Genomic DNA, 18292 nt, shown 5'->3' with positions numbered 1-18292 from the left:
TTTTTTTATCAATGAAAAATCCTTCCATGTGCGCTAGTAAGTTTAGGTGATAAATTTGAAAAGTTCCCTCCACATGATAAGCCACTTACTTAGTTTAGATGGTACATTTTTTTCTTTAACAATATATCTTCCGCATTATGTACTTATTTCGGAGCGAGGAATAGTTAAAATCTAGCTTTTTAACTGGTAAGGTGGCAATCAAAGCTTGGTTTTACTTTTTGAATCTTAAACGATGTTGTGTGAAAACAAGTGCACGGTGTGCTACATGCACCCGGGTGCACATACAAAATTGCGGCCCCCAACATCTAAGTGAATGGATGGAATTTTTTTTTACCAGCTCCGAACCCTTAGAGTTGGAATCCTGGATACGCTATTGGTATTTAGAGATGATGCTTCTTAGTTATACTTAATAACAATTAACATGTAACAACGCAGATAGCTTGCATGGATATTTGATAATAATACCATTTTATACAATGTACCATCAACCTGCAAACCAGGCTGTTATTTATGTTACAAGATACAAGTAGGATGGCATATAGAAACTACTTCATGATTATATGACTCTCTTTACTGAGCCATGGCGCGATATATACTTGGAGTTGGGTTTGATACTCCAAAACATGTCATTAATGGCAGAGAAGTGACAAACTGGGGCATCTCCTGGACGGATTCCGAGGTATCGAAGGGCTTCGACATCTGGTTGCCAAGCATATGTGTCGTAGTGACAAACGGCGGTGGTCTGAATGGCCTTACCGGAGGTTGGGCTAACTAAAGTGATGTCGTAATGACCAATGTCTTGTTGGTGGTGACAATAGTACACAACATAAGGGTAGACCATCCTATGGCATGCTGCTGCTGTATTGCCTGGTACAACCAACTTCTTCACCTTTGTTACCACATAATCTTGTATGCCATGAGGTACCTCAATGTTGTTCCTCATCATTCTTAATTCAACATCATTTGTCCCCAACTCCTTTACAACAAAATCTACAATATCCTCTATGGATTGTGCACAAGTCCTGTCATATAGATATGCATAATTTGATATAAAATTAATTTATTAAATTATAAGGTTGGTGCGTACATGATCAAACATTATATATCGCTATATATAAAGTCTAACTCTAATATCATTATAGATGGAAGAAGCTTGGATCTGACGATCAGACCATCAATAAGTTAAGCAAAAAGTACCGATAGTTACAAAAAAAAAAAGGAACGAGTTAAATAGTTAAAATCCAACTAGTTAACCTATTTCCTGTGTTTTTGGTTACTTTTACTACTTTTTACTTTATTAATTGAAGGTCTGACAAAAATGGTTTTATCAGACAATCAAATCTAAGACTTACAAGTATATATTTTGAGTTAGTTTTGTTTAAAAGAAACTTCTCATATTACTTTGGAATTCTAGTTACTATGAAGTAAAAATCAGGACTCTAATTTCAAAAATTTTGATTTTAAAAGTTTGACGTATGACGGAAAAGTATGCTCCCTTTGTCATATATTAGTTTCAGTGGTTTCCAATTTTACTTGTCCCATTCGCTATATTTTGCGCCTATATATATAGCAAATTATAGGAACTTGATCAATAATAGAAAATGTTACTCACTCCCAAGTCCCACCTTGACAACTTATAAATTTCCTACATAAGTTTAACTATCAACTATTATACCAACATTAAAATGCTTCCATAAGTCAATTGAAAGCTCGTCCAACTTTGAATAATTAAGTCAATTTATAGAGGAACTGGGAAGTTCTAGAGGATTCAAACACTTTTATAAGAGATCGCACATGTATTTTTCATTTGTTTTGCTTCTAATTTTATTAAGAATATACTTAATTATTAATTTGATATAATAGAGATAAATAGTAAAGATAGAGCTACGTAAATGTAAACGTAGGATATTACCTATTTTCTTTCTTCACCTTTGGTCTTTGCAAACATATACCAAGAGTCTCCTTTATCGCTGTTGCTTCCGCAGATTCAGACTTTATCGAAAACAAGTTAAGAATTTCTGCAACTTTATCTACTGAAAAAGGGATAGATTGAGCAATTTTTTTCGGCAAATAAGGACGTTTTTTAGTCTTTTGAAAATCATGCTTCAACTTCATTCCAAGACGCAAACTTTCCTCCACGAAAAATACTGACCCGCCATTTAAGTTTTCTTCCTTCACCTCAGAATCCTTCGAGTTTGCATTGTGCATGAAATGATGATGATTATGTGAAGCTTTTATAGAATATTTCTCATTGATGTTGTCTGGATTGTAACGCCAAGCAGCAACAGTCCAAGGCTGATTTTCACTAGCAACAGTTTTATCCTTCTTGGTGGTGACAGTGTCGGTGGTGGCCCCATCACTAACTGGCTCAACTACATTAGCATTAGTGTGTGAATTGTAACGCCAAGCAGAAATAGTGAAAGGCTGATTTTCACTAGCAACAGTTTTATCCTTCTTGGTGGTGGCCACATCATGACTAACTGGCTCAACTACATTAGCACCAGTTTCTGGATTGTAACGCCAAGCAGAAACAGTGAAAGGCTGATTTTCACTAGCAATAGTTTTATCCTTCTTGGTGGTGGCCACATCATGACTATCTGGCTCAACTACATTAGCACCAGTTTCTGGCTTGTAACGCCAAGCAGAAACAGTGAAAGGCTGATTTTCACTAGCAACAGTTTTATCCTTCTTGGTGGTGGCCACATCATGACTAACTGGCTCAACTGCATTAGCACCAGTTTCTGGATTGTAACGCCAAGCAGAAATAGTGAAAGGCTGATTTTCACTAGCAACAGTTTTATCCTTCTTGGTGGTGAAGGCGTTGGTGGTGGCCACATCATGACTAACTGGCTCAACTACATTAGCACCAGTTTCTGGATTGTAACGCCAAGCAGAAACAGTGAAAGGCTGATTTTCACTAGCAATAGTTTTATCCTTCTTGGTGGTGGCCACTTCATGACTATCTGGCTCAACTACATTAGCACCAGTTTCTGGCTTGTAACGCCAAGCAGAAACAGTGAAAGGCTGATTTTCACTAGCAACAGTTTTATCCTTTTTGGTGGTGAAGGCGTTGGTGGTGGCCACATCATGACTAACTGGCTCAACTACATTAGCACCAGTTTCTGGATTGTAACGCCAAGCAGAAACAGTGAAAGGCTGATTTTCACTAGCAACAGTTTTATCCTTCTTGGTGGTGAAGGCGTTGGTGGTGGCCACATCATGACTAACTGGCTCAACTACATTAGCACCAGTTTCTGGATTGTAACGCCAAGCAGAAATAGTGAAAGGCTGATTTTCACTATCCTTCTTGGTGGTGACGGCGTTGGTGGTGGGCGCATCACTAACTAGCTCAACTGCATTAGCATCAGTGTCTGGATTGTAACGCCAAGCAGCAACAGTGAAAGGCTGATTTTCACTAGCAACAATTTTATCCTTCTTGGCGGTGTAAGGCTTGTCGAAATTAGCCAATTTCTCCTTGGTTTCTATTGTTATTGGCCCCATAGCTGATTCAAAGTGGGAAAAACAATTAAGGAAAAAGAATCACCACATAAACTATTCCTCTTGTGTCTATCAGTTTACATATTTCTTTTGCACAAAATTTTAGGAAAAATAGTGTTGTGGAACATAGAAAGAAAGAAAAAAGATTAATTTATATTGAGGTTGAATGTGTGTCATGAAAAGTTAGTGGGACCATTTTAAAAATAGAAACAAAAAAAATGGGTAAACTAATAAGGGGACATCTTAAAAAGAATACGGATAAACTAATAAAAATTAGATGTGAATATTATATAACTGAGGTATATATTAATTGACTAATGTTTAAGTTAAGTTAAGCTAAGTTTGCATTTCAGTCAACCAACAAGTTATTTACGTAGCAAACATATCTCTTGCTGTCTGAAGCTAAGTCAGTCACCTAAAGACATTTACTAAACAACCTTAAGTTTTTGGTTTCCATATTTTAGTTGAAAACTAAAAACTGAAAGACCAGATTCAATAACAAATGGGCCTAGGGTCTAAAGATTTGAGACCAGATTTTACTTATATTACCCATGACTCACCTACTAGGTGGACTAATCAGGCCGAATTTGATGATTCTAATACCCCAGCTCATTGAAAGGAAAAAAAGGAAAAGAAAACAAGTGAGATAACTTAGGAAAAGAAAACGAGTGAGATAATTTAGGAAATGAAACAAAGTTGAAAAGCAGGCTATATATATATAATACCTTTCTAGTTTTTTAATAGTTACACCTACACCTTTTTACGCATATTAATACAAAACTTTGAGAATATTTATCTCTAATTTTGTATTTGTAAATATTAAAAAATATACATATTAATAAAATACATATATATTAAAACGAATCTAATAAGATTTCACATGATTATGTTTTTATTCACGTATAAATCACAAACGATGGTCAAAGTAAAATTTGTGAATACTGAACAGTGTAAAATGTCAACGTGTAAAAAAAAAAAAAAAGACGGAGGTAGTAGTTCACCATTAGCGTGGAGTAGATTTTCCCTGATAGCTTGCGGCATTGGGACTTTTGGTAACTTCATTCTCCAATAGTCCTCTTGCTCACAACTTGATGCATAAATTGCTAGAAAAACAAGCTGAAAAGATACATGGGGAACAAGATGCAGTATATGTTTGATTAATAATAATGTTTTATGGATTAATTATGATATAAAGAAAAAAAAATCGTAGATGAATCAACAATCAAGGAATTTTGCTTAAAGATAACTAAAATGTCACCCAGATGAATTAAGAATGTAATCCCAAAGGTAGAAGGATACTCGATAGTAATGCATGCAGGATATATATATATATATATATATATATATATATATATATATATATATTATATATATATATATATATATATATATATATTATTATATATATATATTATATATATACATTTTTTGCATAAAATTATGTATACTTTGTGGTTAAAAAAAAGGTAAACTAGTAAAGATCGGAGGGAGTATATTATAATATATGTGTGCGGTTTATGGCTTCTTGGCTCCAGGGACTCAACCCAGTTACAACTAAAACACTTCCATCTTCTTTCATGTACGTCAAAAAATCCTTCAACTATTAAGCAGTTTTGGATCAAGGCTTCCACGTCTCAAGTCTCACAGCAAGGTTTTGTTTCCTTCAACTTATATGTATAAATCTAATTTTTTCTTAGGTGAAGTGGACTTAAGTCTTCCCTAATCAGTGGCGGATCTAGGATTTCTATATAGGGTGGCCGAACTTATTGATTAATTTCTTTGAAAATTACCTGCTTCACCATACCTATTTGCATTACTATTTCAAATAGGTTACTTATAATTATTTTGGATCATGGGTGTACCGAGGTCCAGGTAGGCCACCCCCTAGATCCGCCCCTGTTTCTAATAATAGATAACTTTCTTTTGATACATTAATTTTTTTGGTTAGTAAGGAGAAATGTGTTACTAGATTAAAACTTCACATGTGTCATTTAAGCCTATTTAACCAGCAGAAATCCGATTATGAAAAGAATAAGAGATTTTCTACTTTTTATTAAAGTATTCTTATTATTAATTACTTAGTATAGTATGATCTTACGCTACAAACTTAAAATCAGTGATATACAAACTTAAAATCGTGAGTTTGTCTCGTGGCAAACAAATTATATTTACTAAAGTGAGCTTTGCATGCATGCATGTTATATAATGATTTAGATATAGCAATCCATTTGAAAAGATGTGTGTATATAGATGTATTGTTTCATGTATTATCTAGTTTTGTTTGGGTACATCATATGCATGTATTATTTCAAGTATTATCTGGTTTTATTTTTATGCAAACAGATACATACATGCATGCATGGAGAATTTATCTATGTGCGACTATTATTTTTAAGCAAACAAATACATGCATGCATGCATGAAGAAGAGCGAGCTTACCAAGAAAAATGCATGTGATTGCAGTCGGAAATGCATGGCCATGTTTGGCTGGAAAATAATGAACTAAAGAGAAGAGAGTGAGAAGGGAGATGTGGTTAAGGAGCTAGCTAGGCAGGCAGGAGTATTTATAGGGAAAGTCACCGTAACATTTTTTTTTTTTTACATGGCATAGATTTGCATTAATAAATAAAAAAAGGAATTACAAGTTATACAAAGACCATCTAAATTATGGACGAAAACTACCGAGGATGTCTTGACCTAGTGGTTAAGATTGAGGTGCTGTGAACAATAGGTCACAGGTTCGAATCTCCCTTCTTCTTCTTAGAACTTTGTACTGTCTTCGTGGCTCATATGGATCGAAAAAAAAAATTATGGACGAAAACTAAACAAATATTAAGATGAGCTTGACTAGCTCTTACACTGTTTTTTTTTTGAGGGATAGTATTAAGTACTTTAATTGGTATAAAAAAACATGTTTGAAAAAAGAAAAATTTGTTTGATACCTTAATTAATGAAGATGGTACCATTCAAAAGAGATTTGACTATTAATTAAAATTACCTTTTTTTTTTGTACCAATTAGAAGAACATGCATTTGATACCAATATAAGATAATATAGACATGAGTCTCGCATTTTACAGTTAATTACTCCTCGCGTTTATGCTAGATTTAGTGCCATAATTTTGATAGTCGTTACATGTGTTAGTGTGTTACATAATCAACTTCTTTCATTTGGCATTTTTAAGAAGACATATTGAGTGAGCCATATAAAAGTCAATAAATATTGTTATATTGATTTTTTCACGCACTAAAAGCATTTATTGTTAGGTGGATAAATAATGAAAAATATAATGGATAGTCTCATTATATCGAATAAAGAATTGGATAAATTAAGAAGTGACAACCTAAAAAAAATAGATAAATTAATAAAAGACGAAAGAATTCTTATAAAATACTCCTATGCTTTTGCTGTTTTGCATGTAATTAAGGTGACTCATTGATCGTAGTTCAAGTGGTTGTTGATTGAATCCTATTATATTAGGATCTTTTTTCTTTCTTTCCAACATTTCTCATTTTCACATGATAACACCTAATTAAGTTGAAAAAAATAATAACTTGTTTTCCTTCTTTATGCATTTCCAATCTTGATTTAAGATTTGGACCATCCATTTCTTATAGGAAATAAAGAGGATCTTAATAGGTCCGAATCTTAAATATATGAGTGTGTTCTCCATTTATAGTAGAAATAAGCTTAAAGTTTAATAAGTTTTGATGAATTCATATAAGTCCAAATAAGTTATAACATCTTATTAACAAAGTTTTAATAGGATCAAATAAGTTTATATAAGTTCAAATAAGTACAAACTAGTTCAAAAAAATTCAGTTTAATAAGTTCAACAAAAATAAGGTGAAAAGAACCTATCCATTTAGTTGATTATGCATGAGAAATTTCAATAATCTAAGAAGTACTTTTTTAGATAGCTAAGTTAAAATCCCTTGCAAAAAGGGGATAAATTAAATACCCCTCTTCAAAGAGTGAGGCCCGATCCAATCATCCCACGAACCAATATCACTAGGCTATCATCACTTGCTACTCGATAATCTAAGAAGTATTACTTGTTGTTGTGTACTACTACTACTAGTTAAAACTTTTCCTTGTGCCAATCTATACTTCCATGTTACAAATGGCTTCTCTAACTGTCTCCAACTATCACTGCATGTGCATGGCTACTTCAGTACTTTGTAACTTGTTTCCTCGTGCGTATAAGCATTTCATCACACACTTGGTCTGAATTACCTATCGATTCCCAGAACGATATTTAATTGCCTCGAATTTAGAGTAACCACGATTAGGAAGTTTTTATTTCTTCTCAACATTTGAATAAATAATAATGATTCTTTTATACCCTTTTTAGTTAGCTAATAATATGAGATAGATGATTGATTTTTAAAGATTTCCCTTGATGGGTGTCTTATGTTGCACCATTTGCTTTGATATGTAGTATTGCTTCATCTTTATGGAAGTCTGTGGCTTTTCAATTGAACTGAGATTTGATTAGAATTCTATGTTTATCATTCTCTACATGATTATTTGTTACACTTAAACAATCCTCACATTGGATATGATAGACGTACATTCTAATCATGGTATTATATTATTTTCTTTTAAAATGGTAAGGAGAAGAATCATTAGAAGGCCTTTCTCTAGCTCGAAGGAAATTTCTAATGAGTCAGACACAATGTTAGAAGCTACTTGATGAGATTGTTCGCTTATAATTAATATATTGGAGCTGACCAGATGACCTTTATTTGCTATCCAATCAGTCGCTATATTGTCTTCTCTGTAAACTTGTTTTATTTACCATGCCTCAAATCGTTGCACTAATAAATGGATGTCCTCAATTATATTTTCTAGCTAATCATGGTATTATATGTACATATAAGGATAGATACTTGTGGAATCCCTATATCTCAGGGAGACCACTAAGAAATTAAAGTACAAAAAAAAAATAAAAACATGGGTTAGAGATCCTTGGAGAGCCTTAGAGGGCACACTCATGCTTTGGAAGGGCATACGATGTTTTTTGGAGACAATTGGAGGCCTAGCAACGAGGGTGTCAAGCGAAAAAAGGATAGGCACTTGTGGGCTATGAACGGGATTTAAAGCACCCTAGTGTTCCCTGTGTACCATGGGCCCCTTGGAATATTTGGGTCGAAAAACGTCGATAGGCGGCGCAGAGAAGCTGAAAATTGGTCTTGATTGAAACAGGAATTTCCGACATATAAATGTTAACAAGGCTGGAAAAGTAGAAAAACAACCTTGAAAGGTAAAAGTGTGGCTTATATAGTCCACGCTTTTAGACGACTTGGGGATTGGGCACTGATGCACGTGGTATGGACCTCTAGACCTTGGAAGGCATATTCTTTTAGGGATGTTAGTAGGACGGGTCAAGTAGGAGACCCGCCCAACTAGGAAGGGAATTTGAACAGATTTGGCAAGAGTTAGAGTGAGGTGGAGTTGGGGATGAAATCGTAGAGAATTAAACACATGCTTGCAAAATTGTAGAGTTTCCCAATACAAGAAAATATAAAAAAAAAAAACATCTGAAGCAAACATGTTAATAAGTTGGGTCGAGCAAACATGTAATCATTCAAACTCTTTAATCAATAGTATCAGTTGTTTTAGGTTCTAGTTGAATTTACAACCCAGTCCTAAGCCATTTATCAAATGGATGGTTGATTTGCACTGTAATTGTTGGATTTCGTTGCTGAAGGTAGATGTTTAGATAGAACTTTACTTCTAAACGTTGATATGAGATTTGGATCATCCATTTGTTATAGAAAATAAAGAGGATCTCAACATGCTTGAATCATAGATGTATGTGTATCATTTAACCTTAATAAAATAAATTTTAGATTTAATTAATTTAAATAAGTATCAATAGCTTTAAATAAGTTTTAATAAGTTCTAACACCTTATAAAATATTGCCGAGGTCAACATTAAATAAGTTCAAATAAAATTAAAAGGGATCACTTTAAATAAGTTAACATAAGTACTAACTGTTCTAAACTATAATGTAACTATATAGAGGATCCCAACATGGTTGAACCATGGCAAGTGAATGTATACTTGTTCCCTGTTACAAAAGGTTATCTCGAGCTGTCTCCATTGCATGCTTACTTGGTTTCCTCGTACCTTTAAGCATTTTATCAAACACTTTGTCGGCATTACCTCTTGATTCCCAGAAAAATATTCAATTGCCTCAAATTTATACCATTGAAGTTGTCAATGTCTATCCTCATGATCCCAGGGCTTTTACCGAGGTCAGTATCAACTATGAAATACCTTTAATTTTCTTTAATTTGTATGTTTTCCTTGTTTTTTCATCTGGGTATTACTTGTTTCATTATTCTAAGAAAACTTTGTTTAAATTATATGGTCAGTTGATTGGGTTGTTTTGAATTAAAAGTCTAGAATTGATGATTCCCTTTTAATTTGAGGGTTTGGTAAATCAATAGTCTGATTGTATACTGCTCATAATTGCATAAATGACAAATTTTTCTGTAGATTGCTAATTTGGATTATTAGAATTTGACTCTAGAAGACTAGAATAGATGAGATAAAACAGAAAAAAGAGCAAAATCTTCTATGTGATATTTTTTTGGGAAGTCTTGTGCTATGTAAGATCATGGTGTATGTATGTAAAATCTCTCTAGATACCAAAAAAAAAAGAAAAAAGAACACGATGTATGATTGATCAAGAAAGTAATGACTTTTTTTGGTTGGACATAAGGTGGGATTCTTGAATCATGGTTTTTCATATAATTTATGGTTGATTCATTAGAATACAAAGCTTTTTCTAGAGTTACTAAGAAATGGGCTCAATTTTAATCCATGAAATGAGAAATTAGGGTCTAATTTCAATGAAGAGTTCCCTTTATGATGCTGATATTATAAAGTTATCTTGTATTCTGGAGAATGACCAACATGTGGTTTTTTTCAGGGACTTCTTTATGGGGGAAACAACACACTTTATGAATCAACTGGTCTTTATGGAATGGTAAACTCTTCATTGAATTTTGAGTTTTTGGCTGTACTTTCAACATGAAACTGAGAAAATGATACTTCCTCCGTTTCACTGGGAGTCTCTTATTTCAGTTATGGGATGTTTTTCACCTCATCACGAGTTTATTCTTTAAACCTTTAGTTTTCCTAGCAAAAAATGCGTGCCAAAAAGAAGTTGAACATCTACTTGCAAAAGGAGGGAGTGTTACTCTGGACATCTAATGCATAGTACAATTAAAATGCAATGCTAGTGATTAGTTTCAAGACATCCCTTGTTACAATAAATATCTGTATATTGTCAACTAGGACAGTCCAGGTTAAGTGGAAGTTATTTTGTTTAATGGCATTGTATGATCTGTCACATGACTCAATTTGCAGTAGTTTGTAGATCTCTCCTATGGTCGTAGTTGAGCTTCTTAACTCGAATATGTCCTTTAGTAAACAGGAATTACATGTGTAGTTTACATAATCTTTGATTAGGAGACAATACTTGCTATCTGATATTGTAGATTGATTTGAGTTCTGTTCTGTAGATGTTGGTTTCCTGTGCTTCAATGATTTTAGGGTGCAAACTCTTCACCTTAAAACAAATGTTCAAGTCTCTAATAAGTCCAAAGAAGTTCCAATAAGTTCTAGTAAGTTACAATAAGTTCATATAAGTTCCAATAAGTTCTAACCCCTCTTATGAACAAGTTCAGGTCAAATAACGTGAAGAGAACACAGCTTTAGTAGCTGAATTTTTAGATTTGGTTTATCTTATCTGACTTGATCTTTGACCTTGCAGTCTACAGTGAGGAGAGTAACCCTGCAAACAGGAAAGGTACATCACACAGTTCATGATTCTTAACTTACATGAATCTAGTACTTCTATTATGCTTATAGCTCACTGTTATTTATTATTGGAGACTGGCTGGATGGTGAAGGAGAGAACCAAAAAGGAGAGTATAAAGGTTTAAATTCTGTTATACAGTTAGTCTGATGTGATGATGTATTTCCAATAACAAATTTTCACTTAAGAACCTGTTAATGTCATTCCTCGTCTATGAATGTGATCGTACAATATAATTAAAGCACACAACAACTACATATTCTTTGCCAGCATACACTACACCTATGTAACTGCTGGAGAGCTAAATTACCTGTTTTCTTAGAATATGCCAACATTTTTCTGGAGTTTGGGTGTGAATAGAAGCAGGAATCCTTTGTGCTTTAATTGTGGTTGTTGAGTAATTGTGCAGAACATTTAACTTCTATGCGACTTGCTACTTAATCATCTGCTGTTTGTTATGCTTTAAAAAAAAAACTAAACGATCTTCACAATAAGCTATACTTATTTTGCCCCATCATGTTATAGGGTAGGTTTAAGGAGATTCAGATGCGATTTATGTGAACAATCTTACTCTTAGCCAATCTTGCTATGCCTACAAATACAACGGTAGTAAGAATTGCATATATCAACTAGACTATATCCACATGGTCATGTTTTTTTGTCCCCGTTATTTGCCCCTTTAGTAGCCATCTAACTTTGCTTCCCATCTAGTTTGTAACAAATCAATACCTCCCACACTCACATCACGATACTGAAAACTGATTCTTTTTCCACTTTTATTTTGTTAAATGCTTACTGTTACATACTTACACATTGATGCTCTATCTAAATGAGATATTGAATCCTTGCTTAACAACAGCACATGTTGTCATCTTTGATCCTGTAACAGACGACCAACCACTTATTGTGATGCATCCCTCCCCTTCGTCCTATACAGTCTAGGATAAGTAGTATCTCTTATTTGCCAAAACTGGGGTTCGAGAATGGGGATCTCCTGATCAGCGGGCATAAAAAATGCTTTCAGAGTCTTAAGTACTTATCAAATTGAGAATGGGGATCTCCTGATCAGCGAGTATAAAAAATGCTTCGACGTCTAAGTACTTATCGAATCGAACATGAGGTGAGGAAGGTCGGGTTCATCTATTATTGGAGATTGGAGAAAGCAATGTTATCCACAAAAACCAGACAGGAGCCTCTGGTTCGACCCTGTTCGCCAATGAAAGGGCAGCCTTTCTTGGACTGCGAGTGACGACCTTGAAAAATGTCTTTCAAAACTACAACAATCTAAAATTCTTACACAATATATAAATGAATCCTGATAAACCCTTAGTAATTTTGTGAGAACTTTAATTTGTACATTTGTATATAAAGCTAGAAAGGTCTTCATCGGTGAGAAAATCTAAACCCAACTATGTGTTTTGGCTTCTTTTGACTAATTCTCTATTGATTTCAGTAGGTTGAGGCACTTCAGACAATGGATTTATCTTATTTTGGGGAAGGATTGACACTAGTTGATGAAAGGTTTGTATCAGAGAGTTGCAATTTTTTCAATTCTGTAGGGACTTATGTATGTGGAAATCTGTAAAAGACTAATGATATCACCAAATTCTTGTGTCAATCATGATTTACTTTTCCTTGTATGCAAGTTTTACTTGTGGCGCAGAGACGGTGGTTAGAACTTTCTGCCTCCATCATAGTAAGTCTGCAAAGAAGTTTAAAAATTCAGGGACCCATATCAATGCTAAATGTTATTGGGAAACTATAACTAGCTTAGTGGCGTTCAACTCCACAAATCCATTGATTGATATGGGACCTTTTTCCATCCCCTTTCCATATGTGTATTTTTTATATCCCTTCTTGATAAATTTGAATTGATCTACACTAATGATTTTATAAACTCATGATTATAAAATCTGTTTTTCAGGTTGTATCAACTGACTTATGAGCATAATACTGGTTTCATTCATGACCGGAGCAATTTAAGCAAAGTTCGTAACTCTGGAAACCCTTTTTTATTCTGTTGGAATTTATCTTTTGAGCATTCTTGTTCTCCTACGGGTCATTTCTGTTTAGATTTAGATTTATCTAGAGTTGGAATGCTTCAAGAAGATGAGCTCATTGATTTCTATACCCTTCAGTCTCCCTGTTATTCCAGGTGACTTCTTCCATTGTTGTGTGCTCAAGTTAGAATAATTGAGGTCTAGTTGAGAACAATACTTCATTACAAAGTCCTTGGACTCTCAAGTGTTTCTCTGGAGATTTATTGCTTATACAGTAATGGAACTCTAGCTTGTGCAAAACTTATAAGCGGCTGTGACTTAATTCCTAGAGTGGCTAACCCAGTAAAAGGGACTCAGTGTAAGCAAAAGCAATATATGGTAGTTGGGTTGATTTTACAGGAGGCCAACTTTTCAGCATTCTGTATTTCCCATAATGCTGTGAGAAATTATAAAGACTTCTGTTCCATTGTTGTGGGTGCTTAACTTCGATTTTACAAGACTTTTGAGATATGTTTATTAACTTAGTCCTCTTAGAACTTGGAGTTTGTCTTGTAAGAGACCGCCTACTTTTAAATCAAAATTAGACAATGTTAAGCCCAATATTAAAAAGAGAATTAGCCCAATAATGACTAGGTTAATTTCTTTCGGGGACTAGTTTAATCCATTTAATAACTAGGTCTACTTTTATGTTAAAATTAGACCGTCTCTTTTAATAATTTTTGTAGAACTTGAAGCTTTACCCTTATTTCTCATAAGAAACTAAGGCTATGTTTAGTTCACCTTATTTTTGCTTATTTCAGATCTAATTAGATCAGATCAGAAAAAATAAGTTCAGATCAGATCAGTTAGTTTTAAAAACTCATTATTATTATTATTAAATATCTTTCATTACATATTAGTAAAAATTATAATAATTGAATATTAATAAAGTACTCATTGAGACGAATCAAACAAGACCCCACATGACTATATTTTTTCTTATAGATTGAGAAAAATCTTTTTTTTTTTTGAGGGGAAAATTTAAAAGATAAGATCTTGTAATCAGATCAGTTCAGAAAAATCTTTTTTTTATAGATTGAGAAAAATATAAAAGAAAAGAACTTGTAATCAGATCAGTTCAGAAAAAATATGTTCAGATCAGATCAGATCAGAAAAAATAAATTCAGATCAGATCAGAAAATTTCAGGTGAACTAAACATAGCCTAACTCATGAAAAAATAAGAGAAGTGATGATTCTTGCAATACTTCTTTTGTCAATAAACTCATTTGCTCCTTGTCCACGTATTTGCTTTAGCAACCCCTATTGGAAAATAAAAAAGTTGCTCCTTGTCCCTAGTTTTTTGGTTTTGCTCCATTTGCTCTTTGTGGCTCGAAGTTCACCAACTTTGACAAAAAATCATTAATATAGGAAAAAAGAACATAATGTTGTGGGTTATGTTAGATTCGTTGTAATTTTTTTTAATGTATATCATTAGTTTTGGTTTAAGGTTCCGTTTGGTAAGGTGTAAAACGTTTTCCCGAAAAACTGTTTTCCTCTATTTTTAGTTTTACATTGTTTGGTTGGCAAAAGAGTGTAAAACCATTTTTCCTTGGGGTAAAATTACTTTCCCAATGATGGAAAATCATTTTCTTTTCAAAATGAAAGGAAAATTGTTTTCCTTATCTCTCTTGTACACTCCTCTCACTACCTCCTTCTCTTTCATTTTCCTTTCCTTTTCTTTCATCATTTTTCTTACATGAAACCAAACAACGGAAAACTAATTTTGGAATTGTGTTGTACATTGTAAATTGTTTTCCATGAAAATCATTTTACACTGAAAATGTTTTACGCCCTACCAGACGGAGCCTAAATGTATCAATGGTCAAACAGGGGGGTCTTTGATGAAAACCGATAAAAAAGCAAATGGAGCAAAATGCTTAGGGACAGAGGGAGTAATAGAGAAGAGAAACCCTTGTGTGTACGTGGAGCTTGATGTGGTGTGTCTACATCCTGCTGTGTTATTTCCAGTTGTCTAACTTGGAATGATGGCCTTTTAATCTAGCTTCCATGACTTTCTCACTCACTATGCTCATTGTTAATACAGAAATACAAAGGTAAACTGTTAGATACATGGATCGTGATGTGCCGAGAAAGCCTTGGTAACCAACTGTTTGAGTCCAAAAAAGACTCAAACACTCAAAAAGTTACACATTGGTACCATTATAACCTGGTATTGGTATCACATTGTTATCAGGATTGGTACCAAGCAACCTTACTTTGGTATCAAAATTTTCGGACAATGGTACCAATCTAACCTAGCATTGGTACTAAACAACACGCGCGTGAAATTTCCAAGGCTTAAAATGACCAAATTGCCCCTGTTTGAGTCTCCTAAGAGACTCAAACGGTTGGCTGCCTAGACAAACTCGTGATGTGCCTTCTCTAAATGAATTGGAGTTCATGAATTGGAAAATGTGGGGAAATGTGGGAAAATGTAAAACGCGCATGCAAATGCTATCCCATGCGTCTCTCAACGACATAATAAATCACGAAAGTTTTGAGAATAAAAATACAAATCTTGAACAAGTTAATTTTTTATTATTATGAATTGAGACACCAATAGTAGTGCTAAACTTTGGAAAACAAAGTTACACTCATGCATATCGCTCAACTTTTTAGATTCTTTTTTATATTTTGATGCTCTTCATCGCCTAACAAATTGCTAGTCAGAAAAAACCAATCAACGTTGATTCCATTTTGCCAGCCAACTTGATAAACCAAAAGGGTTTTCCTACTGAAAACATATAGTATCCCCAAGCCAACCCAACTAGCACACCACTGCCAAATCCCATAACTACGATTTCGCACATCGACAAAATTCGTTCATCATCATTTTTAGGAACATCTTGATTATTAGTGGTGTTGTTTGTGCTTCTTTCTCCGCATTCAGGTAATGGTTTTCCACACAATCCGAGATTCCCCTGGTATGAATTATCCGAGAATGTATTGAAGTTGTTACCAATAGGTATAGGCCCCTCCAATAGATTGTTCGAAACATTGAAGCTCCCAAGAAATGTTAAACTAACTAATTCTTGAGGGATACGACCAGTAAGTCTGTTTGATGAAAGGTCCAAATCATCAAGCAAAGACAATTTCGCAATTGATGGAGGAATGTTCCCGGTTAAGATATTATATGAGAGATTAAGGTTATGAAGTGAGCGTAATCCCCCAATAACATCTGGAATTTTTCCTGTAAAGTTGTTGTTGGACATATCAAAGATCGACATCGTCACAATAAGCTTTTCATATTTTTGTTGCAAACCATTGAATGTCAAAACCATAGAGTATGGACTTTCACCGTACTCGGTTCCCATGTATTGTGGACTCCCAACACCAGACTCGTTCATGTTGTACATGGCTCCAAAGTTTTTGATATATCTTCGTGGCAACTTGCCACAAAACTTATTGTTGGAGAGGTCGATGATTTGTAGCTTTGGAAATGGGTGCTTAACCTTTGGTGAGCTAGTTATAGGACCATAGAAGGCATTGAAACGCACACTGAAAACCTGAAGATGTGGGAGGTTGTCTAGCCATGGGGGAAATTTATCTGTTAGCTTGTTGTTCCCGACATTTAGGAGTTTCAAACTTTGACATTTGGACAATGACTTAGGTAGAACTCCTTCTAGTTGATTGTCACTAAGATCTAGATACAGCAATGAATCACATGACTTTGAGAAGTTTGCAGGTATGGTACCGTTCAGTTTGTTTGATTGGAGAAATAATGTTTCGAGCCAGGTATTTCCAACACAATGAGGTATTTCACCAGTCAAAGCATTGTTTGATAATTTAAGTGTTTGAATGTTTTCCAAATTGCAAATGGATTTGTTTCCTAGGTCAAAAAAAAATCGTTAGATTGTTAAATTAGAAAATATTGAGATATGAAATTATTTGACAAGAAATAATAGCACGAAGCTTCTATCAAACAACGTACTCCAATGCTCATAGATTTTTTTGGTGTATCAATTGTAATTTATTGTTAGTTACAATGTGAAAACACAACATGATTAAGTAATGCACGTATGGCAAACAATAGAAAAACAGTGACAAAAAAGTGGTACATAAATTATAGCGTATAAAAATTTAATTGGTATGTTGCATAGTTTCTTTTAACCAAAAACATACCACTTTTAATCTCATATTTTTAAATTCATAACTTTGATCATGAAATTATTATACCTCTTCCATCTCATATTAATTGCAATATACCTACATATAGAGTCTTATATAGAGGATAAAAGCGGGACATGATTTTTATCATATTAGTGTTAAAGTTAATTTCATTGAAGATATTTATATATTTTGGTTAATCATGTGGGTCCTTTATAGGGTGTGCCATATGTGGGTAGATGAGGTTATAGACCAAGAAATAAAAAGTAAATAAATAAATTATAAGTGTTGCTATTAATATGAGGCAAAAGGGTATAAAAAATGTTGTGATAAATACAAAGAAGAGGAATATACTCCCTTCGTCCCATAATATAGTGCTTGTTTCTTTTTTACACGGTCTTCAAGACGTAACTTTGACCTTTAATATTTTCAATTTCGTATTAATAAAAAATATAAAAAGTTGATATTATTAAACTACACATTGAGACGAATCTAACAAGATCCCACGTGAATATGTTTTTTTATATATACAAATGAGAATATTTGGTCAAAGATTTTAAAGTTTGACCCATCAAAAATGAAATAAGCACTATATTATGGGACGGAGGGAGTATAAGTTTATAAAAATAAGAAAAGTATACATTTTGGTTATGTACAGTAATCTTTATATATTGGTATATTACAAAAAATACTATTGTCAAGTTGGATATCTCCAATGCAAAACTCATAATAAATACCTAAAAACCTGAGTGAATATGATAAATAAAGTTATATATCTCCACACATTTACTATTTCACACAATTAATATTAT

At 33.7% G+C, this 18292-nt stretch overlaps 3 protein-coding genes across 9 annotated transcripts in view; 2 read left to right on the top strand and 1 right to left on the bottom strand.

Annotated features, from left to right (window-relative positions):
• Positions 1 to 18292, top strand: part of LOC104891854 (glutaminyl-peptide cyclotransferase) — a 70829-nt gene that overhangs the window by 10955 nt on the left and 41582 nt on the right. The gene's annotated exons all lie outside the window — the stretch shown is intronic.
• Positions 557 to 3501, bottom strand: LOC104891968 (BURP domain-containing protein 17). The gene is made up of 2 exons (XM_010677757.3): positions 1913 to 3501; positions 557 to 1022 (listed from the first exon to the last, which is right to left on the bottom strand). The coding sequence occupies exons 1-2, from the start codon at positions 3499 to 3501 to the stop codon at positions 557 to 559; spliced, it is 2055 nt and encodes a 684-aa protein (XP_010676059.2).
• Positions 9498 to 13729, top strand: LOC104891853 (glutaminyl-peptide cyclotransferase). 5 transcript variants are annotated; one of them, XM_019249176.3, is made up of 6 exons: positions 9501 to 9762; positions 10443 to 10499; positions 11289 to 11324; positions 12790 to 12854; positions 12980 to 13029; positions 13258 to 13329. In XM_019249176.3, the coding sequence occupies exons 1-6, from the start codon at positions 9550 to 9552 to the stop codon at positions 13269 to 13271; spliced, it is 435 nt and encodes a 144-aa protein (XP_019104721.1). In that variant the 5' UTR covers positions 9501 to 9549; the 3' UTR covers positions 13272 to 13329. The 5 variants fall into 5 exon arrangements, 4 of the variants coding, with proteins under 4 accessions (XP_048498433.1, XP_048498432.1, XP_019104721.1 ...); XM_010677624.4 differs by lacking the exon at positions 12980 to 13029 and having other exon boundaries at positions 9504 to 9762; positions 13258 to 13729; XR_008968896.1 differs by lacking the exon at positions 11289 to 11324 and having other exon boundaries at positions 9498 to 9762; positions 12790 to 13029.

Source organism: Beta vulgaris, chromosome 4 (assembly GCF_026745355.1).
Source record: "Beta vulgaris subsp. vulgaris cultivar EL10 chromosome 4, EL10.2, whole genome shotgun sequence".
NCBI lineage: Eukaryota > Viridiplantae > Streptophyta > Magnoliopsida > Caryophyllales > Amaranthaceae > Beta > Beta vulgaris.
This window is presented reverse-complemented; position numbering and strand designations above follow the sequence as displayed.